This window comes from Phragmites australis, chromosome 5, assembly GCF_958298935.1.
Source record: "Phragmites australis chromosome 5, lpPhrAust1.1, whole genome shotgun sequence".
NCBI classification, from domain to species: Eukaryota; Viridiplantae; Streptophyta; class Magnoliopsida; order Poales; family Poaceae; genus Phragmites; species Phragmites australis.
The window spans coordinates 39,935,416-39,960,675 of record NC_084925.1 but is presented as its reverse complement, the minus strand read 5'-3'; the positions used below and the strand labels follow the sequence as shown (position 1 = coordinate 39,960,675).

At 41.0% G+C, this 25,260-nt stretch overlaps 2 protein-coding genes across 2 annotated transcripts; both read right to left on the bottom strand.

Annotated features, from left to right (window-relative positions):
* Positions 1 to 9,317: 9,317 nt before the first annotated feature.
* On the bottom strand, positions 9,318 to 10,081 carry LOC133919643 (histone H2B.2-like). The gene has a single exon (XM_062364097.1). It carries the CDS (start codon positions 9,997 to 9,999, stop codon positions 9,532 to 9,534), a length of 468 nt encoding a protein of 155 aa, XP_062220081.1. The 5' UTR covers positions 10,000 to 10,081; the 3' UTR covers positions 9,318 to 9,531.
* Positions 10,082 to 11,996: 1,915 nt separating this feature from the next.
* On the bottom strand, positions 11,997 to 24,827 carry LOC133919642 (histone-lysine N-methyltransferase SUVR5-like). The gene is made up of 12 exons (XM_062364096.1): positions 24,524 to 24,827; positions 22,608 to 23,549; positions 21,258 to 21,560; positions 21,075 to 21,185; positions 19,953 to 20,063; positions 14,964 to 17,732; positions 14,677 to 14,838; positions 13,684 to 13,800; positions 13,488 to 13,591; positions 12,773 to 12,910; positions 12,593 to 12,680; positions 11,997 to 12,499 (listed from the first exon to the last, which is right to left on the bottom strand). Exons 2-12 carry the CDS (start codon positions 23,433 to 23,435, stop codon positions 12,392 to 12,394), a joined length of 4,839 nt encoding a protein of 1,612 aa, XP_062220080.1. The 5' UTR covers positions 23,436 to 23,549; positions 24,524 to 24,827; the 3' UTR covers positions 11,997 to 12,391.
* Positions 24,828 to 25,260: the final 433 nt, after the last annotated feature.

Genomic DNA, 25,260 nt, shown 5'->3' with positions numbered 1-25,260 from the left:
CCGCGCGCAACGCGGCATCCGGAGGGCACACCCAAGCCATGCACTGCACCGCTCCGCACGACATGCGCACCGTATCGTACCGCACGACTGCGACATGCCGGCCGGCCGCTCGGAACAGTTCGTCCTACTCGAGTCGTGCCAAATACTGGTACAGCTTTGTTGACTTGTCAAGCTAGTAGACCACGTCCGGTCCGCTTTTGTTGTACGAGAGATGCATTCTGACATGTGCTGCGAACAGGCACGGTCCTGAGATTTAAACATAGGCCCTTAATATATATAAGTTGCTACCGATAAACATTTAAATTATATTAAAAACAATATTTATATGGAATACTTCATACATATTATTTAAAAAAAATCGGATATTTCTGGATGCAAAGTTATTAACGATGGTATCAATATTAATCGCATTTAATAATTTCTTCTCAATGCATAAAGTTGCCAGACCGTTTAATCTTTTTTGGACATTGTAGATCTCAAATGGTTCTTCAATAATTTTAACTTTGAAAAGCTTTTTTCGGCAGATGTCATAGTCACAAGCACAGTAAATAAGATTCGATAAGCAACAAAAATATTAGGATAACAATCTGCATTTCTGACAAACTAAAAAATCTTCATGACAGACATTGGTCTATCTGGTAAAGGTCAACTGTATAACACTTAACTCAGAAATTAAATCATTTAACTCAACATCAGATGAACCCTCTAGAGAGAAAGTTTCTGCAAATTTAGTGCAACGGTCTTTTAATTCAGTACCATTCAATGACTTCAAAATTGTTGAACTCATTAAAAACCCAAATATACTTTTGAATTCTTAGAGTTTTTCAAATCTAGTTTTTAATGAAGTGATTGTCATATCAACCATAACAAAAAGTAATCAACTTCAAAAGTCCTCTCAGCTTGCAAATTTGCTTCATCACAATCAGTTTCATCAAATTGTTTCTTCCTAATAGAACGACGCTTTACTGGAACTGATACCTCTACACCCATTTCAGATGCAATATCTTTGTCTATGATCAGACTAGAAGCAAATCCTTCATTTCTATAGATGTGAAAGTAATTCATTATGCCTTCAATTTGCTGTAAGATAGACTCAATGTACATGAACGGTGATTGCAACTTCTTACTCACAGTGTTAACAGCAAATAAAATGTCATGCCAAATAACCATACCAAGTATAAACTCAAAGCTGCCAAGCACTTCAAATAAATTTTTTACATCGCTCTTATCCTTGGGATCAGTATCATCAGCTTTCCTTAAATTTAACAAAGCTGACCTTAGCTCAGGAGCTTGATACCTAATTGCTTTAACACTTTTAATTCGACTCTCCCAACGAGTATTGCACAACGACTTTACAGTTAAACTTGGAACATGTTCAAGCAAAACTTTCCATCTTTTGGTAGAACCAGAAAACAATACATATATCTGTTGCACAATTCAAAAAAATAAAATAGCCCCAATGAACTCTTGCAATTTCTAGAATTAAAAATCTTACAACTAAAGCAAAACACTCTATCAACGTGCTTCGAATAGACTAACCATTTTATATCATGAACCTCCCCATTGCTCATTTTTCTACAGAAATGAGCATACGAAAATATCTTGAGTTGTCATCTAAAGGGAATACACTATTTTCTTCTCTTATAGGCCCCTTCTCCACTAATATATCCCTAGCTTTGTTATCAAGATTATCCCAATTTCTTGGATAATAAATATCCGTAGTAAAAACCGGCTGCTTATCAACACTAGCAGATTCTGTAGCAGATGAATTAAATATGTTCTCATGACCACTTACATTGTTATCATCCTCGTTGATGTCAACATTATCTTCCGTAAGGGTAGGGCCCTGGTCTTCATCATTCACATTAGTTTGTTCCTCCACAACAACTATCGTCCACTCATTTGGGTTTTTTAACTGTCCGTATTACTCCTTAAAAATTTATCCATTGCCCACTTCTGTGATTCTTTTAACTCATCCACCTGTTTTCTCTTTTTTTCTTTTTTCGTTACCCGATGCGTACTTTCTCAATGACATGATACCTAGGACGAACTGATAATTAAAAAGATTAACATGTTAGTGGTTGAACTCATATAAATTACAAAGTTACAAAACTAAAAAAACCGAATTAATTGAAATTAACCTGAAATTGTGATTCCTGAATTCTAAATCAGTAGACTGTAGACAGAGAAGCGGAGGCGGCCACCGGCCATGTGCTGGCGGCCTAGCACTCGGCGCTCCTGGAGTCTTGGCCGACGTCTCGCTGTCGCTGAGTGCCTCTGTGCCTGAGTTGCTCTGTCGCTGCTCCTGCTGTCTTGCAGTTCTGATCGGGAGTCGGGAGTGTCCTTCGGTGGTTCGGTTCGGCCCTTCGCGATCATGGCTTCCCCTAGCGCAGGTGCAGGCTGCAGCCGCAGGCGCGGCTCATGCAGACGGTAGACCGCAGTCCGTAGAGCAGTCTGAGCAAAGCGGAGGCTGCAGAAGCGGAGCGACCACGGGCGGCGGGCCACTGACGGACCGGCCAACTGGGATGCAATAGTGCAAGGTGCAGACGTCCAGTCGGGCAGCGGCCAGGCGCTGGCAGCTGGCGCTCCTGGAGGCTGGAGGTCTCGGGCCCTCGGCGGCGTCTCGCTGAGTCGCTGAGTCGGAGTCGCCTCGCGGCCTCGCGTGGGCCGCAGCCCACAGGCGTAGGCGCAGTCACGCACACGCAGACCGCAGACACCGACCAACTATGAATTGATGCATGAGGAAAGGTGGCAGGGGAACACTGAACAAAGAGATTGCGATGCACGCCACCGGCTGCAATTATAAATACTCACTCTGGTGAAAATAAATCTTGTTTGGAAAATTGACACGTACTCACTAAATATTACTTAGTGTCTCTGATCATAAATACTTATCCATCAAAATCCAATTGAATTTTCAAAATTTTAAGCACCAATAGTTTTTTAAATATTTAATTTAGTATAATATAAAAATCATATATAGTTTATCTTAAAAATAATTTCATCATATTATATTTTTATTAAATATTATAACTATATTCTAATATTAAAAAATAATAAAATTGCACATCAAAGATCGTGTAAAATAAAAAATAACAAGTATTTATAAAAAAATAGTATGAAACAATTATAAGTGATTAATTAAACAGGTACAACCTGTTGAGGAAGAATCTCTCTCCAAAGATATGATCTTATCCCTTGGTTCTATATAAATATATGATCAATGAGGATAGAATCATCCACAGAACAGTCTACGCAAGCACACCGGAGAACAGAGAGAACACGCCGCTAATCGGCTAATACTGCAAGGAAAGCGCGAAGCACTGCAAGGTCGCCATCCTTCGTCTTCTTCCTCCACGGCGTCACAACGCACCACAATGACGGCGGAGAAGAACACAAGAACATCACCTGCAAGACCGCGATCTACTCTGCAGTTTGCGTCCTCCGACCGACTGCGGGAGCACAAACAGAAGAGAGGAAGACAATCGGCAATCCAACCGAAGGTAACGCGATATACACACATCGCCAATCGGCCGACCACATCGTCGGTAAGCAAAATGGATCCCAAGTGGACATACCTCTATCATGTCTCTCGAAGATGCATTCCTCCGTTTTCTTCACTCTGCCTTCACCACATGCTGCAACACCGTCGGAGCGGCGGCCATCCTTATCGACATGTCGCAGCACTGGTAACCACGGCGGAGCATCACCTCGGCGGCTACCTTAGTCGTCACTCCGCATCCGAGGTCGGAGAGCTCGGATCCGGTGGATCCCTAACCGGCCAGCCCTCTATGACAGCGGTTGCACTCAGGCAACGGCGACCGGCGTCCAACCAGCGGCGGTCCAAAACAGACTGCTGACGGCCCTCTTTAATGGCGGGGCACGGCCCCGACAACGTACGCACTCATGGCGACGGCCACCCGCACGGCGCGACCTTAGGCGGCGGACGTTCGACGCACGAAGACGGCGGGCGAAGGTCTTCACGGCCGGCGGCCGGTAGCCGACGACACTGAGGACGTCGGACTTGGCTCGGCCGGCGCCCCTTGTAGCAACCGGCGGCGCCCTTGGAATATCTCGCGGCGGGGGAGGGGGGGGGGGGGGTGGGAAACCTTAACACCCCCAGCCCTTTTATCCGGCATCTATATGGGCCGAATGGGCTGAAAGGCCAATCGGGCCTCAGCCCATTCCGCCTAATAGCATTTATTGGGCTCTGGCAAAATTCCAGAAACCCCCCTGCAATTCCTCAAAATTACGTAAATATATATGGTGTGCTTGTACTTTTACATTTAAACCCTGAGATTTGTAATATATTTAACTACATTATATTTACCTTATGTAAATATATATTTGGGATAGTCATGTCGTTATGACTTGCATACTATTGTGCAATACTGTAATATATATGTATTACCTTTAGTAATACTGAAAGTATTTGATGTCATCTAGAGTGGGTGAATAGGTAAAATCTGAAAAATAAAACTTCGTAGCGGATTACAGCATTTGGATACTCAGGTGCTCGAGAACGCGGATCGACGGCTTAGTGATGAACTCCAGTGCTCAAGATTAGATTTAAGCTCACTAGCTCTTAGTCTCACTCTCCTAACCCTACTCTCCAAATCTTCAAACATTTAAGGTTTTAGAGGAGTTAGGAGGGCTATTGAATGTCCATGAATGAATTTGTTCACGAGTTATTCAGCAGCAAATGAAGGAGGAGTGAGGGGGTATTTATACCCTCACCTCAAAAACTAGTCGTTACTGTGCTTTTTGAACTCACCCGGAGTATTCGGGTCAACCCGGAGTATCCGGGTCAACCCGGAGACACCTGGTTAAAACATTAAACCCATCCCGAGAGCTCGGCTGGGAGCTCTACCCGGAGACTCCAGGCTGCTGTCTAGAATCCGGAGTATCCGGGCCAACCTAAAGACTTCGGATTCAGACAAAAAATAGTACTTTCCTAGTGTCCGCCGATTATTGTGACTCAATTTTTGGTTCTAAAAGTATACTTGAGCATTGTGACAGCATCAAAACTATCAATACGCGTCATTCTTGATATAACGGCATTCCTAAACTCAATTTTGAAAATAAAACGAATTAAAACCTACTGAGTGACTACATGCCGCTTCTCTTTTCTTTTGAGGTACGTCATCGTCGTTTAACTTCTCCATCGGAACTAAAATCTGTTTATAACCTCAATAAACACGTTAGTCTCTTAATCGTTTGTCATCAATTAGCCAAAACCCACATAGGGGCCTATATGCATTTTGAAATACTTGTTTATTTAAATATTTTGCAGTATCTTACATTCTTTAATTGCTTTATTACAATTTTTTATTTATTTATTTTCCTCTATAATTCATTTTTTATTTAATCATTCACTTAAATAATTTGCAAAAAAATTAATGCAGAATTTCGGTGATTACCTTTTTCATAGAATATTGGAAAAACATAAGGTAGTATAGTCTATAATATTAGCTACAACTGTAGTATCATCCACCTTAATTAGATGACATCCATGTTATAGCAGCGAGTTGCTCACCTACTAATGCGAGGTTTACATCTTATGCAAAATTAATTTCAACTGCAAGGTTTATTTAATCATTCACTAAATGCAAAAAAAATTTCAACGTGTTTTCTAATATTTTACATGTACAGAGTTTATATACTTGGCAGTGACTACAAGTCACCTACTTCTTTATAAGCGGAATCCAATACATTAGTAGCGAATATTTTACCTGTCATGAAGGTCTACACTAATAATTATTCAATACTCATATTAACCTTTAATTTTGCATTTTTATAGCATTTCAATGATATTTAATTTACTCTCATATTAAATTAATTAAATTCATAGTATTTCATGTGAGACATGGCTGACATTCCACGAAGAAATTCACATAACTTGCATCGAATGACAACAATTACGTAACATGGGCCATGGGTGTCAAACTAAATTTGACTCCCCGGATATATATATTGCTATCATAACTCCACCACCAGATAATAGCGATCCTATTCCCAAGCATTCTAAATATGCAATTTTGTATTTTTATGACATCACCTCTATCCAGATCTCAAATCTGAGTATTCAATAGAGAAAGATCCACTCATTTTTTGAACTCCCTATGGGAGCATTATGAGCAACAATATGTTATCCTAACCGAAGCTCAACGAGAATGGTTTTTCCTTCACTTTTTAGACTTTTAGTTAGTTGTAGATTACAACTCACAAGTTCACAAAAGATGCTCAATGTTGAGATTACGTGATCACACAATTTCATATGTAGATATGATTGTGAAAACTTTATGTATTTTCCAATCATTGATCTAGACATTGCTTTGCAATATCATCATCAAAATCAACCAACGGGTGCAACACCCATTCTTGAAGTAAATGCTAACACTCAGGATATAAATTCCGTGGCCATAAACGGAACAACAGAAAATCTGAGGAAAAGGAAAAGTTTTCCAACATGCAGAAACATAATGGAATTGCATAATGCAAAGTTCGTTTCGGCAGAAATGATAATATAGACAACACTTAAATTTTGTCAATGATATGGATGTATGAATCATCGTATAAATGCGGATTCTCAAATATTTGGCAGTTTTGTATCTCAAATCCATTGGGAAATGCAAGCAAGTTAAGGAGGGTAATTTTGAAGCTCACTTCAATGCACAACTAGAAGGAGGAGGATGTCCTTGGTGTATATATAAGTTGTGTTTATGAAAAAAAAATTCCCAAGATACATTGAGAGACAACTATTAGTCTCCTAATCATCTCTTAAATATCATATGCTTACTATTATCATGCATGATATTGTATATCACTATATACAATAGTCTCTCAAGACATGATAATCAAGAAAATCAGCACTATATGTATTTCTATATATGAGTTAAATTCCTACGAAATTTTCTCTTATATATATAGAAATTTTACGAAAAACAATCAGATGGAAGAAGGAATTTGGATTTTTTTTTTAGTGGGTAGTTGTGTCACTAACACAATTTGCTAGGAGAAAAAAAATCCATCTAGCGATCATGGATGCACTCCTGTATCTTGATCCAACTCGTACATTACTCAGTTCAAAAGACACTAATCTCAATGGTTTTGCATGTGAAAAATCAAACTGAGAACAGTGATGAATATTTATTTCGCACCAAATCTAACGGATATGACAAGCAAATGCTTGAGAAAAATTCTTCCATGTCATCTCGATTGTATTATACATACATCAATGCCGTCACACATGTTACATATACGATAATTTTTCATAATCTTGATAAATTCAAGACTTGGTATGATCGCCTTGTTCATTCTAAAATAATTACAATTATATGAAACATCATATGAATGTGTATGATTTCACATAATGATTAACCATATACAAGAATTGTGTGATATTGATTCATCAGAATCATGTACCGTTATTTATGAAGATAATACTACTTGTGTTCAAATGTATGCATATTATATAAAATGTAATATCACATAGCATATTACCTAAAATTATTTTATCCTCGTGAATTATAGAAAAATAAGAAGATAGATAGTTTGCAAATGATATCATATGATAATCTTATATCATTATTCACAAAGTCTTTTCCAATATGTTTATTCTATTACGAAATTGGTATGAGATGACTTCAAGAGTTGCAAAGTTCAGAGAGAATAAACTCGTAAGATACATAACCTGATAATGATCATCAGGTCATATATATTGCAATATTTTTTCCTTTATAAGTTTTACTCTCAAGTTTTCTCATATAAAGTTTTTAATAAGACAATATTAATACAAGCATATATACATATCATTTTTTCCTAAGATTTTCCCCATTGGGTTTAAGAAGTTTTTTATAGCGTGTTACAATTATACTTTTCCTTATATTTTTTCATAGGATTTTTAAAGAGATTTTATTACGTTATATACAGGTGAGCAAATTGATTAAGGGATAGGATTAGGGAACAATTATAAGTGATCAGTTATACACTCATTGAGGACGAATGTCTCTCCAAAGAAATATGATCTTGTCCCTTCATTTTTATGTAAATATATGATCAATCAATAAAATCAACAAGAGTTTTTCATTTCCATTCTCTAGTGTCTCAATTACTCTTAAACACTAAACACAACTACAGCTATGGTGTTAAATAAATTTTAAAAAAAAGTCTACATGCTACCTGCAACCTATCCATCGTACATATATAATAATTTCTAAATCAAGAAACTGACATGAAAACCTCCAACCAATAGTCAAGTAAAGAATATATTAGAAGCTTGTGTGTTTCGGCTAGCATTATATTAGAACCTTGGTATTTCGAGTAGCATTCTGCGTGATCTATGTGGAGCAATTTAAGATCTCTAACTTCACCCTTGCGAAGTCAAAGGGAAATAATAATCAAAATCAGACCAAACGTCTTAATACATATGAAAAAAATCATTATTGTCATCTAGGTATCTTAAGTAAATGGATCCCACATATTCCGCTCCTATTGCAGCTGCTACTGCTGTTTTCTTGATTTACACTCTTTCATAGACCTTATCCACAACTCTAAAATTAATTTTTGATCAGCTTTCTTTTGGTTCGCACAACCAAAATATTATTCTGTGAGGAGCTCGCGTTTGATTCGCTAGTTGGGTATAGATAAGGGGCATAGAGTGCATATGATGTTATTTTTATTAGTTTTTCGAACCTCAACCAAAGTTGATTTGATCTGACTCAGGATGAACCGGCGGCATGCTTAACACATGCAAGTCGAACTAGAAGTGCTGACATTCTCTGCTACTGTTTTCCGTCTGCCGCCCTCACCTCAGCTCGTGGGCTGCTTTCTGCTCTGGCGTTCTTGGCAGTTGTTTTTCGTCTGTTGGCGCTTGTGAAGCGTCACGGCCTTATATTTTGGGTTTGGGCTCTGAGTGGGCTACGCCAAACCAGTTAATCTTCACATCTGTGGCCTACTTTCTTCAGTTGCTGAAATTTTGAAGAGGCGCCAAAACAAATCGCGCTTGCCAGATTCCTGGTCCTAAATTCAAATCGCGCCCAATATTTCGTGACCAAACTTCTCTCCCAAATTTCAAATCCATTCCGACTGCACTGCAACCAACTGTAAGCTGTAGCGGCTTGATCCTCGAATTGTGGCTCCATATTCAAACGCCTCACAAATCAACCAAGTGTAAACGCACGAGCGCAATTTGGCCCCGAGTTTTCATAGAGTGCAAGAACAGCAACAAATTGTGCTTCCTGCACATTAAAAAAAATCAACATAAAAAACAATCATCAACAGGAGCAAATCAAGAATCACAAAACAATAAAAAGGTTCTAGTTCACCATAAACAGATGCTATGCAAGCATCGGAGTACTAATTAGGATTCAGATAACAATTGGGTTCCAGAACAACCATAATACTTGTTACAAGAATCAGAGTTAGTCAGAAGCCAACAATCACTTCACTACACCATACCACCCAAATCTCCAAACTACCACTACTACCAGGAGAAGCGAAGCAGCGTAGGGAGGGACTGGAGCCGAGAGCCTAGGACGAGGTGAACTTGGTGACGGCCTTGGTGCCCTCGGAGACAGCGTGCTTGGCGAGCTCTCCGGGGAGGACGAGGCGGACAGAGGTCTGGATCTCGCGGGAGGTGATGGTGGGCTTCTTGTTGTAGCGGGCGAGCTTGGCGGCCTCCGCGGCGAGCTTCTCGAAGATGTCGTTGATGAAAGAGTTCATGATGGACATGGCCTTGGAGGAGATGCCGATGTCCGGGTGCACCTGCTTCAGCACCTTGAAGATGTAGATCTTGTAGGTCTCCACGCTCTTCTTGGCCTTCTTCCCCTTCTTGCCACTGCCGCCCTCCTTGCCGGCGGACTTGCCCGCGGGGAGCCGTTTCTCCGCCTTGGGCTTCTTCCCAGCGGGGGCCTTCTCCGCCGCCCCAGCCGCCTTCTCCGCGGGTTCCTCCTCCGTGGGCTTCTTCGACGCCGGCTTCTTCTCCGCCTTGGGCGCCATAATGCAGCTTGGTGTTCTCTCGGTGGGAGGAGGGTTTTGCTCGAATGGAATGGAAGGATGGGGATGCTGGGAAGGCTGTGTGCGTTGAGGAGGAGACGGGGCGGTGGCTTTGTAGAGGACAAGCGGTGGGCGTTGATTGGCGGAGGTGTGGGTGCCGCGGATCACTGACGTGGAGGAGCGCGAGGCGTTGGGTAATGCACGATATGGACGGGTGAGATGCGTTTTGGAGCGGATCGCTGACGTGGCGAAAATATGAGTGGGGAGGAGGCGGAGGGAAATTTTGTTTCGGCGCGCGCGGTCACGTCGTTGGCAAATGGCCCCACTGATAATTTCCTGGGCCAGCCTGTGATGGTTTTTTGCTTCATTTCATGGTATTATTGAATTTGAGGGTGATTACCGATGCGAGACTAGTAGTTTCGTATTTTTAATTTTGGGATTATTGAGTCTTGATAATAAAAGATAGACCAGTAGTTTTTTTAAAAAGAAAATAATAAAGTTGAGGGTACCAGTTCTATAGTATAGGGAGAACACGTTTTTCTGTTAAAAAAAATGAGAACATCTCTTTTTATAAGCAAATGAGTATAAACGTGTAAACATCAAATATCGTTAGTTCGATCTGAAGGCTATGGTTGATCTGCATAAAAAATTTCTACAGTCACGAAATATAATAACATAACCACTACACTGGTGGGACGATAGAATGGATTATAGCTAAAGATGATCAACTAAGATGTGCTACTGGATCGACCTATAGCACGTCACTGTAGGCACAATCTAGACACAAGTGTGGATGGGTTAGGCCAGCACAATACGGCTAGTCGAGCCATGCATAGACCAACAACTCAGCACGGTGCTGTCGGGCACAGCTTGCCTAGCCCCGCCTCACCCATCATCGTGATGCCCCACCCCTAGCCTCTTTGCCCAGCCACCCCGCCCCGCCCCGCCTCACCTGGCACTGTGATGCCCCGCCCCAGCCTCCTTGCCTCGCTGCCCCGCCCCGCACCGTACTGCCCCGCCCCATCACTCGGCCACCCTACCCCCGGCCTCCTCGCCTCGCCTCTCGCCCGTTTTGCCATGCCTTGACATCGTGTCACCCCGCCTCGCCACCCGCCCCGCTGTCGTGCCGCCCCGCCCTGCTACCCGACCACTCCGCTCCCGACCTCGCCACCCCATCGCAGTGTCACCATGCCACCCTGCCTGGCTGCCACACCCACCCTGCCCATGCCCTGTGCCGCCATGCCACCCTACCTCGTTGTGCTTGCCGAGCCAGTCGTACCGCAACAGTGACCGGGCTGAGCCAGCCCGACCCGATGGCTGATAGACTGTGCCGTTGGTCGCGCCTCCGACATATGGTTCGACACGACACGGCCCATTAACCTTATCGGGCCTATCAGGCTGTGCTGTAACCGAGCCGACCCGACGGTCCCATTTGGCTATCTCTGACCGTAGCCTTCAGATGAGGTTCGAATAGACAATATTTATTATTTACACATTTACACCTATTTATTAGTTTGCACCAAAGATTTTTCCTGTTTCTTTTTTTAAAGGAAATCTCTTCTTGTTTCAAAGAACCACCACACAATTAGCATGATAATAAATTATAATTATTCATGCTTAACTTTGGGGGAACCATACATTCTCTCATACATGTAACTCGAGCCCCACTCGCCAGAGCCTGCATCAGTAGGACCCAAACTGTGAGCCCCACACCGTGGCAGTTCTGTAATTAGCTTTTAGAGCTAGATATGTAAAAGAAAGTTGTATCCCCGAAACCTAACCCAGTGACTCAAAATGAGCTATGAACACACCGTGACTGTAATAAAACGTTCAATTTTCAGGTGCTAGACACCCAATATATACACTTTGAAAGCCCCTCCCTTCAGTCCAGACTTCGAAGCCCCCGCACCAGTTGTTTAAATATATATCCAACACATCATAAGTACGTACACGCACAATATCCTACTGTACTACATTACTGGAAAAAGGGGCATAGCAAGTTTCCAACAAACACAGAACTCCGATAACCGGTTAGGTTTCACTTCAACAATGGTGCTCATGAGCAGAAAAAAAAATTGAATGAAGGTATTTTACAATCATGCTGAATTCTCACCTACAACAGTACAGCCTGAATTGCTTTCATTTCAGGCCGCTGCTAACAAATCATCAGTTAAGCATGACGGTACCACGACTAAAATCAATGCTATGGTGTGCATAATGCCTGCCTGTAAGTCCTATATCACAATCCCTACTGGTTGCATGAAGAATGAGATCCTACCCCTGCATGCACTCGAGCTCTAGGAAAAACCATGTTAAACCACTCAGCGACCTATACAAATGCTGAAGCTTCGGAAGATCTGCAACTGGGCAATCTTATTTTCTTCCCACTACAAAATCAATAGACACGGCCTCTGCAATTCATAGCGCCACAATGGCAGGGCCAACCATCCTCTGCTACTAGCTCTTGTCGGTAGTCATAGGCAAGTTCTTCTCCCGTAGAAATCTGGGGAACAGCATAACAACAATTAGTAAAAGACAATATAAGCTTATATACCCATGTTGAGCATTGCGTTGAAAAGTACAAAAATACCCTTACATCTTGATTAGCAAACAAGCCAATGTGAGCAAGCTGGCAATCTTTGCTCTCCACCAAGACCAAACGGGTATCAAGATTTGGGGAACAACTGTCATGAAGGCAACAAATACAAATGAGCATTGGTTCCAGAATAAATTTGTCCTTGTGTTATCCTAAAATAAAATAAAGCAGTCCAATTACCTATGGTTAATAAAGCGGGATACATTTCCATATCTTGTAGCATCAATCATGTACGCAGCAGTCCCCACGTTCTGAACTCTTTCTCTGTCAATCTGAGAAGAGATGTCAAACAAGTAACTGCACCCAATTTTTGCCTCCCTGAAATTCAAGAATTCTCATCAGTTTCCAGGCACAAATGAATATACTAGAATATAAATCCACAACAATCTATTACTATATTTACTGATACCAAAACATTTTTATTTTATCGCCTTTTTTGTTGGATCATGTGGGTTTCATCTCTAGGCTACCCCCAACTTACTTGGGACTAAAAGGCTTTGTAGTTGTATAAATCCACAACAATTGCCAGTCACACTAGAGGTCTGTTTTGCATGCATGAGAAATCAATAGGAAGCAACCCATCAGTGCAAGAAAAATATGTGTATTCAAGCCACTCAAAACTCATAAGTCAAAATCAATAGCTCAAATCCACCCAGCTATCGCATTCAGCATTAAGTGCCACGTCTCCAGAAGTGTGAGTTGTACTAGCTATTGGGTGAAACATTTGACATTAGCTATTCATGCACTCTTTATGCATCAGACAATGGGCAGACAACGAAAAGAACAGAGAGATGACCATGAAACTTCAATGAAGCTCGTCTTTAACACACTTGAGAACTTCCAGTAGTTTTTGTTCTAGTTTGAATAAAAAGAGCACAGGAAACAATCATCAAACCTTTCTGCATTTCTCATGGCCTCATCGCACTTCACAACCTCCCCAATATACTCGCAGACAAAGGTGCCTTGTGGAATAGGTTCAGCAGCTCTAATAGCCCAACCCTGCAGATTTTGATAACATTAAAAAAACTTGCAAGTAGCACTCAGGCACTGGGTTCAGGTTCAGGAAACCTAAATCATGGGGATTATTTCACCTTATTCTCAGTTCTGAAGAGTTCCAAGTTAACAAGCAACCCTTTCTGCAACACTTTATTCTGGCAGGATGTGTCACAGTTACATGATGAGTTGCACTCATATATTGGATACCCTTCCTGCCAATTAGAGAGCACACAGATCAAACTATATTAATAACGGACAAGAAAATGTTTTGAAAAGGACTAAAAAGTATAACCTAATCGAAAGAGATCTACTAGCAAATGAGCAGAACAAGTCTGCATCTTTTAGGCCCCAAGCCTTACACGAGGCACAAACACTGGCCAATGGGTTTAAAGAATCATGGTTTATGATAAATTTCTAAATCTCAAGAGAATGTTATGTACTTGCATCATGAAAAACAAGTGATTTGCTAAATGATCACTAATTAGGCAAGTAGTGGACAGTTTCCTCTTTTGGGTGGAGGGGGTGGAGTTTAGAATATTTTCAAGATTCAAATGCAAATATATTTCAAACCGTGTGTAATTTTGAAAAGAATTTGAACCATGATGTTGCTCATAATTAATTGAATAAAATAAGACTCATGTCGCATATATTTATGATATTTGAAGACTTGACAATTCAATTACACTATCTCAACTAATCAAAAATACTATCAGAACAAATCACATAAATGTTGAATATGTCTTTGCAAATTGTTGGATTAGGTTTCAGAAAATGTTGCCAGTTTTTTTAGAAATGTTGAGGTTGTTCACTACTTTCCTTAAATATTGAATGTTCACTATATAGAGCCTCCCAAAAAACAGATTATACTGCCATTCAGTTGCACATATCCCATCAGTGGCATAATAACAGAAGAATAATTAAAACTTATCAAAACATTCAACTACTAAAAGGTAAGGACTAAGGACAGTTGTCTACTGCAGTTTTTTTCCATGTCAGTGTTCCAAAAACCATATATGCTGGTAGACTTGATAATAGAAACATCTAAAAGTAAAAGATGATTCACATGATCACATAAATGTTAGTGTCACCTGCAAAATAATTTTGCTATCTTCATCGTATGCAAATCTGCCATGCATGGGTTCTCCATGGATATCCACCAGGTTCTCATAGACACTGCCAAAGTGATTCACGTGATCACATTTCTCAGGAGAGCATTGGGAATACAAACATGCACACCCTGGCATAGAGTTCTGCAGAAATGTGACTTGTTAGAAAACAATTTTTTTCTGAAGATGAGCCAAAGTGGCCAAGGAAAACCTAGCCCCCTTAAGCAAACTTCATATTTACCCATTATAAAAAAAATCCAAAATACTACCTCTGAATCAACCAGAGATGAATCCACCAAACGCTCTGTGATATAGTGAAAACCTTGCCAAGGCACAGAATTGCCATGCGGCAAAAGTTCTTCGGGCTTCATACAGAGAGAATCTTTTGCGTTGACATCAATGGCACAAACAATTGGAACTTTCTCCCGGCCAAAGCTTACATCTTTACATATAACAACCTTCTCATTCTTAAGCTTCCATCCAAAGTGCATTGAATCAAGAACATAATGGTATTCTTCCATGCCCCACATTTCATGATCATTTATTGGATCAATCACCGAAGGATCTTTGTAAAAGTCAACTGCAATAGGCTGTATAGGGTGCAGGCCATTTGAATTAGATCTAGACTTGCAACCTAAAGGGCACAGGAATCCCTCTTGATGCCAATCAATTTGGATGCCAATGTCACTACAGAGCTTTGCAGCTTTCACAAATATGTTTTCAGGCAAGGATCCATATTTAACTTCCAACGCAGCAAGAAGACTAGTCTTACAGCATACAGAGCGGGCAACAGATAAAATATCAAGGTTGCTTGGATGGGGTCTTGTCTTTTGAATCTTTGAAAATAAAGTTTGTGCCACATCTGAACATTGGTAATCGAGCAACTTACCAAGGCTGGCTGCTTCAGATTCAACTATTTGCGATGTTACCATAGATAGACCAGGACTTGGAAACTTGAAACTTTTCTCAATTCCAGAACCACTACTCTTCTTCAATGTACTTGACGGCCGTAAACTTTTCTTGAAGGCAGAATAGTAGTGTCGACCACGGTTAAGCTGGTACTTCCCACGTCCTGGTGGAATGTGGCCAACAGTACTTGGGTTCATATGAGCAACTTGATGGTGGCGGCCAAGATCGGGCAGAAGATCGAATCTCAGCCCACATAATCTACAGGTGAACTTCTGTGAGCCATCATCCTTCTCAAAATTATGGTTATCATAATGGGGCTTACCACTCCCTTCTGTTTGTTGAACAGATTGAGCTTTAGGTCGTTGAGGGACATCAAGAAGTCTGAAGTCATGGGTATGATCTGAAACAATGTGCTGATACAACAGATCCGTGTTCAAAAAATTGCTGTTACATGACATACATCGAATGAGAGTTGAATATTGGAGATATTGCGCACCGTGTCTTTCCTGTACGTGTCTTTCAAGAACTTTCCTGTTGGTAAATGAGTCCATGCATGCAGCACAAGAATAACCTCTGAACAACCACCGGGCTTCCTTTCTGTGAACCTTAGTCCAATGTAATCCAAGAGCTTGATCATCAGCGAACTCGTGAGCACATATTTTGCACTTCAGACCAGATGATGGACTAACTCCCTCTTCTTTCAACAGTTCCATGGATCCTTCTTGGTTTTCAGAATATATTTGCTTAGATCCATTTGTACCAAAGCCCCAAAGATTTTCCAGTTTCTCTCTCTCGGTAGAGATTAACTTTAGCAAAAACTCTCCAACATCTGGATTTTTAGACACTTCAGCCAATATCTGGGGCATATGGTCACTACCAAGACCTGAGCGTTGATGAGAAAGGTTGTTTCTCAAGAACCAAAAAAGAAATTCACATGCTTGGTGTAAACATATTTTATCTTTCCTCGATGTGCAATCCTTCAATATATTGATGAAGACATCTTTAGAAATGAGTCGACTCTTTCCATCCCTGGCACGCTTAAGGAACTTTGGAAGGTGTTTCTCACAGTAAAGAGTATGACGCTTGGCATAATCCTGGCACTCAACAATATTGTCATGAGAGCGAATCCCAATACAAAGAGGACTATCTAAATCGGTATTTGCCATGGAAGTTGACGCGGTGCACTGATCAGTGTTCTCCATTACACGAGTTTTTTCACCTGAGATCTTTGCAGCCACAGTCGGCATCGATTTCAATTGCACAGAAACTTGGGAATTCCAGTCCCTTTCCACACCTATGTTGTATATTGCATGTGAGTTAGAAATTTCTTCTATCTGTTTATTTGGAGATTCTTCCCTCTTATGTGGAACCACAGATGAACTCAATAAATTTTCAGGGTGCATTGTATCCAGGTTTGTTTGGAAGCAGTGCTTTTTACAAAAAATAGAACCATACTGAGCTCTATGCTTGCATTTTCTACCCATATTAGTCATACCACTGCATAATGGAGTTTCAACAGTAAGTGCCTTGTCCTCCCTAGAAGAATGGTCAGTAAAATGCATACTTTGATGCACACAACAGTAAATATCACCATCATTTGCCCACCTACCACACTGCCTTCCCTTTGCTTCAATGTATGCAGAACACTGCCGAGAACTCTTGAATGAATCTAACTCAAGTCTCACATTCTGTAAAGCTGGGTTGGCACTACCTGATTCTGGAATCTCCTGGCCACCAGAATTACTGGGGAAGGAAAGGGGGTTATTCTGATTTCTTGAGTCCAATGCGCCTATAGTTTCAGGCATGAAAGAGTTACTAGGGAGGTTATTCCGGTTTGGGTCCTCCCTTGGAGTTCTGCAGTTAGTGTCTCCCATGTGTGAAATTTGTGTTTCTCCTCTGCGGACTTCAAGTTTTGGCCTCTTCCTACTAATTTGTCGATCTATAGCTGGATCATCATAACAATTATTTTTCTCAAACTTGCCAGCATTACCTGCTGGATGTGAATGTGATGAAAAGAACTGTTTCATGACTTCTTGTTTCCATGTTTTCCACTCACGGACTAATTCCGGCTGCACTGATGCATTCCACAATTCATCAACCTTGTTCCAAAGAACAGACTGCCTAAGTTCCTGTTAAGGAAGGGAAGAAACAAGAAGGTTGGCTACACTTTAACCAGCTTAAGAATAGCAGCATATCAAATGTAACAAGAGAATAATCAATAAAAGACACCAGAACACTGGAAGTAGCTGAAAAAACATATTTTCATATAAATTTCATCAGTAAAGCAACAATAGACTAACCGTAGTTGTTTCAATAAATTCCAATTACATAACACCAACGACATCATTGACATACTTGAAGGGACACGAGGTTCAAGTTACAGCATGAAATTTAACAATTTATTGTTCGCGAAAATGTGATCTACTTGATTTTACCAAGTGGGAGAGATTATTTCTACCTGAGAGAGAGAGAGAGAGAGAGAGAGAGAGAGAGAGAGAGAGAGAGAGAGAGAGAGAGTGATGCTTTGAAACAGTTGGCTGAACAACCAAGTTCAACACAAAGCAAACAGAGTTGCCAAGCTCTGTTATGGTTTCAAGTGGCAAAAGAAACCGGACAACCCATTAATGCACTCCCACCCCCTCCCCCAATCGACCCATGCACTTCAAATTAGTAGATTTCAGGATAATATAAGGTGAGAAACCTAACCATAAGTCACACAAACTGCCTGTGATGCATAAACTAGAGTAAGGTAGCTCATACCATGAGACAGCCGGACAGGATTTGTGAGCTTCTACAAATCTAGCCATACACATCTTGTGTGCAGAATTCAAAAGATCATAAACATGACTGTGGATAATTAAATGAAAAACTAGGTTAACAATTAACAACATTGTCATCTTAATAGATGTACCAAAATACTAGAGCGTCTTGGTTTATGGTCAAACAAAGAATGGAAGTAGCTACCAAAAAACTTCAGTATTTCGTAAGCATGCAATTTAAATCAAAAACTCAGAAATTACAAACACAAAACATACAGAAACAAGGCATTGTCCGATAAACTATTAGTAATGATTGAGGTAGAACTAACCAGAACCAGCACTTATGTAAAAGCTAAGTAGGGATGCAACTGGGCAGGTTAGGTCCGGCCCTGCCGTTGCCCTGCATGACCCACATGAAAAGAATGAGTTCAATGGGTCGGTTCGAACCTATTTTTTCATGGAACTTACTAAACCCCACCCCCCACCCCCCGGTTGCGGGTCGATGCATATGGCGGAAGCAGGGGATGGGGACTAGACAGGCTGAGCAGCTCATTGATACAAATCCCAAATGCAGACGCCATTAAACACTGACCAAGGAGGAAATATCTCTAGGAGCAGTAAGAAATTTAACTAAGCAAGAGAAGATTAGGCAAGCAATCCTGGAGAACCCATGATCCTAGCAGTCAAAAAGAAAAAGAATCCAGGAAACAAGGGCTGGAAAACTCCACATTAAGGACTACAGAATGATCCATCCCCGCATCCGTTCTATTCTCAAAGAGAATCGTGACTGGTTTGTTCCCCTCACCTGTGAGAATATAGAAACAGAACAAGAAGCTAAGAATGCATGGCTGCATGCAGAAACTAAAGCCGCTGCGCGCCGTTGCCGTGCACTGCTCGTAGCAAAATCTGCTGCAGCATGCCTTAACCACACCACTAGCCTGCTATGACCTCGGAACCTTCTCTGTGCCTGACCACAATCTGCTAGATCTGGGCATCCTAGATAGGGGAGAACAAGGGGAGAACAAGAGATGATAAGAAACTGCGGCGGAGAAGTAGGTAGGGTTTCAGTCTTGTACAGGGGTTGGTCCACCTTGTCCGGTGGTTAAGTAAGGATCCGGCCTCGATTGGCCCCCTTTTCTTTCTGGGCCAGCTCTTGCCCCATGGGAACAAAAAAAATTAGGGGCAGACCCATGGGCTGACCCATCCCTTTCACCCATAAATATAAAGAACCTGTTTGGTACATGGCCCACATTGCAATAAGCATAGCCAAAGAGTGGCAAACAAAATGGCTGCCATAAATTAGGGAAACTAGTAAATAATTGACTCTATGACACATGGATCAAGAGGCTAAGGGTGTGTAGTGAGCCACAGTTATGTCAATGAATAGTAAAAAAAGAGCCTATGCCAAGTAGGTCGGGGGTTAAGGGATATTATGACAAGCCACAGTTGTGGCAACGAACAAAATACCTACCTAAGAAAGTGCGCCTAAGGTTAGGCGTGGAAAAGTTATGCTTCGGGCTGAACACCGCCTAAAGCACAAACTGTAAAAGGAAAAAATGCAAGATAAAGGAGACTAGATATATATAGTACCTCGTACAGAATTTCAATAGTCTCAGCATCACGTGCATTCTTACACTTTTGGTTCCACAGATCAAAAGAATTTTGTAGCCACTGACAGCTTATGTAGTCCGGAAGAATCATCTGAAATTAAACAGTTAAGGTGAAACAATGCTGAGAAACATAGCGAACATGCAGTTGAGAACTTGAGATGTTAGATACTGAAGAATTAAACATTTTTGGGATTTTTATAACATCATCAATCAGGAGAATGCAAGTTTGCTGAAACTGAGAAAGCCATAGTGAACACTTGCCGTCCAGCTTTAGTTTTAGAAATTTTTACCACGCAATAGTAGATGGATTTACCTCAAGAGTCAATATATGAAAAACTATTCCTATATTAATTGTCATTTTGTATAGCTGGCCTAAACAATAAATATATGAGGATAATTATCCTCAAGCATATTCTCGGACCTTGAGCAATCTCCCAATCAACTGCTGATAACAGTTATTTAACTTTTCGTATAAAAACTGGAATGTAATTTACCAATAGTGCTATATGAAAACAAGTTACTCTTCGGATTGCCTAAATTCCATTGATAATTCAAAGCTACTCTCCAGGGCAAAAGTACGCTAAATACAAGATATAGTAAAGAAGGCAATGATTTCCCCCTTTTTTTTCATTTTTGATCTTGAAAAGTAGAAATTGAGTTGTGAATTTACTGGATTCGCTGACGCTAGTTCAATCACCGGCTCTATTTCATGCTGGTGAGTTGGTGATTGTCTTAAAAGAATTTCGTGATACATCCTAGATAAACTGATCACATATGGTACACGGGAATGACTATGGCTCATCCAGAAACAGCAAAAGGAAAAAATGGTTTTATGCGCAAACTTACCTAGGGAAATATACTGCCTAATTTACTGTCATTGATGACAGAAAACATGTAAGCATGTAAGATTATAAAGAGATGGCCATATTCACATATGAAATCTTTCCATAATGCAATCAGTATAAATGAGGAAAGATGTTAAAAAAATCATCAAAGATAAGAAGCACTGCAAAGTAGACAAAAAGGGACATTTTACTTGCTAAGAGAAAATTGGCAAGATGTTCCATGAAATATCCACATGAAATAAGGTCCTCGGATTTACATTTTGAAGTTTGACGAGCATCTTCCCAAGATCAGTATAATCTTTACAGAAAGATGCTTCCAGAGCAAATTCTTTCCAAGTTGTGGCCTTCCGAGCATTCACAATTACAGCCTAGTAAACGTATAAACTGTGTTAAGAACATTGGGCTACAGGCATAACAAAACATGTATAAACATAACCAACCTCTATATGAAGCTCATCACTAAAATTTAGCATTGAAATAGCAAGTTTCTGCATGATGAATCGTCGAGGAACACTCAAATCCTTCACCAGCTTCCTCCATTTACGATGAGTTCCATTCACAAGTGGCAAAGGATATTCCTCTATTGGAAGAATAAGTAGCATGTCTACCCATGAATAAGTTCTTGTTCGTGGGAAGAAAACAACAATGTAACTCTTCCTGTCATGTGTTGGTTTTGCCTTTAGAGTAGGCAAAGGACAGTCTACTCTACAGCATCGAATTCCTGTTTGCCATTTTCCCCTCCACTGCTTTCACATGAAAAGGGTAAAACAAGTTCACAGAGGAGGCATTAGTGGTAATGACAGACCTCAGCATGCTAAAATAAAAAAGAAGCAAAATTATGAATAGGGTACTAGCAAATGGTTGAGCTCAGGTCCCATTGTTTATCTTGTTGCTCAGCAAACGAAAATTCTCTCTCTCTCTCTTTTCCAAGTAAATTGCACCAGAATTACCAATATGGTCAAATATATTGTTGTCCTCATGCATGACAGGAGATCGTATTATTGCAATACCTAAAGCTCACACGTGTGCACAGAAAATAGTGATTTTGAATTTCAGCAAACTCCATTTTTTACTTAGATAATACATTGTTTGGAATGGAGTAAACAGAACAAATTAAGTGTGCCACTATTAGAAAATTTTCAAGCAGAATTCTATATCATAATACTATGTCCAATTCATGAAATAGAAATCTTATATAGAAAATGTACAAAAAAGATGTTTGCTAGGACATGGGAAGGTATCTAGTAGGAACTACCCTTAAAATAACATAATGAGGGCTGAAATCACAAGTTCGAGTTCTCCAATTTTAAAGCTAGCTTTCAGTGTTATACCCCCACCTTAACATTCAGAATTCAGCATCAGGAATCGCATTCATAAAAATATATGTGCTTCAGCATGACCATGTATGCAAGGAAGCCCCATCTGTATATTTAACTTTTTTGTAAGACTAGAGAAAAGGAGTTTGTTAAGTTTCAAGGACTTTGCATGGACCTCTAAAATGTAGCATTTTTTTACTGAAACATGGCTGTAACTAAGGCTATAATTAGAAATTCATAAACAAATTAGGAATTTCATCACCCCTACAAACATTGTGTTCTTATTAAATGCACAGGTATAAATCTCTAACAACTTAGCAAAAATTTATGGAAGCTAGAACATGAAAAGTGCTTCCTCATATAACCTAAAACTCAAGCTTAAAAATAGGGAAAAACTAATTTAGGTCTAAACTACATTCTATGCCAAATATAATGCACAGCCGCAACCATGCAGTTAAATAAAGAAAAGTGTACCTTCACCCAAAGTGCTACAGCACGATCTTCATCTCTAGCATTCCCTGCACCCAACTCTCCCACTTTATAATTAGTATCACCATTACAACTATTGTTATTAACAATCTGGTCCATGTCATTTATAGGTGAGACACATGACTCATTCTCTTCCTGCGGAGAAGATTTATTATGTACTAAATCAATACTGCAAGCTACTTCTGATAGATCTTGAAGCGTGCACTGCAACTCTTTCTGCGCTGCATGACACCCTAACAAGTCAGTTTCAACCTCCTTACTTGCTGCACCAGCAATGTCATCCACTTTGGCACACTCTTCTGTTATCATCTCTTCTTGAGAAGGCAGGGCATCCCCATTGGATTTACCTGACCTTAGCAATGACACTGTACCAGGATGGGGAGGAGGATATATCTCTTCATGAGGATGATGCACATCCTCCTTACTAAAACTCTGTTTATTAAAGTTTCTGTCCTCACTATGTGAGCCATTATTTCCTGTGCTTACATTCAACTGACATCTTAAAGCATTGGAGCAAGAATTATCACTGTTGTTCGCTTTTCTTAGTTCTGCCCCCTGAGGTAAATCATCCAAGTTAACAGGAGAATTTTCAGAAGAAGTACCAAACACCACATCTATGCCCGTTTGAGAAGCATTGTTAACCAAGACAGGGTTACATATTATTGCATCATTTGTTGGATGGACATCAGAGCCTGTCCATCCATAATCGTCATGTGATAATGTATGATTCTTATCATAGCCAATAGATGATGTTTTCTCCACATCATTCTGCAACTGGCAATCCACTTGCATAACAGGAGGATCCATCAGCATTTCTTTGGCAACTTCTGTTCCACCAATGCAATACGAAGTAAAGCAGGACTTTCAAAAGCAATGCAGGAAATAACCTCTACTAGTGTGAAGTCCATAAACACCGGTGCCTTAATTCTGCACATAAAAACAAAAGGCTGCTGTTTAGAGCATATGCAACACTTCAGAAGGAAATACATGTATAGCAGGAAAAATAAAAAAATAAAGACCTTAAAATATTTGGCAGAGCTATAGTTTAAAAAGAAAATGAGGTTATTAGATCATACATAACGATAACATTTTGTTTAATGAATGTGTAAAACGATCACTGCACTAACTATGCATAAGTATGTGTAATATTTTGTTTCCCCATGCCTAGTTGGTGATTAGGTGCCTAGTAGGCGTGATAGGTGGTCACCTAAGTGGGTTAGGCGAACATTAGGGGCTAGCAGGGAGCATGGTGCCTAATGCCAGAGCGGGCTAGGCAGCCGACTTTTGACACGGTGATATAAAGTTAAGGGTTTGAATCAAGCTAAAAATAACACATAGAGAAAGGAGCTGCGCTCAACAGTTGGCAACACATGATAATTAACTGGTCATCTATGACAGCATTGTGACGCAAATACTTGGACTGACAGCGAACTCACAGCTCGCGTCCAAGGTACAACGGGTGCCTTTGAATCTGGCACAAGTAAACCAACATGTCACATTCCGATCTCAGCCGAACAATAAAGTTAACATGAATTATACACATGAAATCTCACTATCACAGTGCGACAATTTTTGTGGAACAGCTACAGAAAAATCGCATGGGGAATGTATGATATCGGAACGTGCAAAACTGGCACAAAAGTACTGGCATTTTCGTACGTAAATCGGCGCATAAAATGTCTACCTCATCAAAGCCCTAACGGCGTGTTTCAATGTGTTGGGAAACTCCCCTAGTGTAAAGGAATCCTCATATGGGTTCGATGTGCCCATAGATTAGGATCATTGAGTTGTTCGCGGTTATGGGCTAAGACCCTAGATTTGCTTGAATGCTCAACGGTCCAAATAAAAAACAAGCAGGGAAGAACCGATCCTTGGGGAGAGCGGAGATGAAAGGAAAGTACCCTCCTTGACGACGCACCGCGTCGGCGGCTGCGGCGAGGGAAGCCGGCGTCGACGTCCGTGGCCGCGAGGGGAGCCGGGGGCGGCGCCAGCGACGGCAGGAGGATGCGGCGGAGGCGAGTGGAGGACCACGAGGATTCGACGCCGGGAGGATGAGGCCAGACGGCGGTTACCGGAGAAGGGAGGGAGGGGACGGAGTGAGGCGGTGGTGGCGACGGAGGGTTTGCGACTTGGCGACGTGCGGGGGAAGGAGATGGGGGAGGTGGGCGGCGTGCGCGATTCGCCCCCGGTGAAAGAAAGGGGAAGGGGTAAAAAACGAAAATCCCACCTCTGGATTTACCGTTAAGGCCGGTTTTGGGCTTAATTAGGTGGTCCAAATGAGTATCCTGAATTGGGCCGCGGAGATCCTACTAAAAATAGGCCGAACCCATTCAAATAAGCTGCAAGTTGCGTCAACGGGATGGCCCAGATTTTAGTCGGCCCGCCTGCCACCGCCGACGCAAGCGGCGAAGCTCCCTGCTTGCCTTCGCGAGCTTTTTATTTTTATTTTCTATCATTAATATTTAAATAAATAGACCTGATAACAATATTAGTATAAATATGTGTCTACCGCTATTTAAAAGGGTTGTAACCTTTTAAGGTGGATAGGGTCTATCCTTGCGTCCGCCGGTAGTACCACCCATTGATAGGATAGATAGCCCTCATTGTCGTCCTTTCAGGGGCGGTTAGCCTCCGCTCC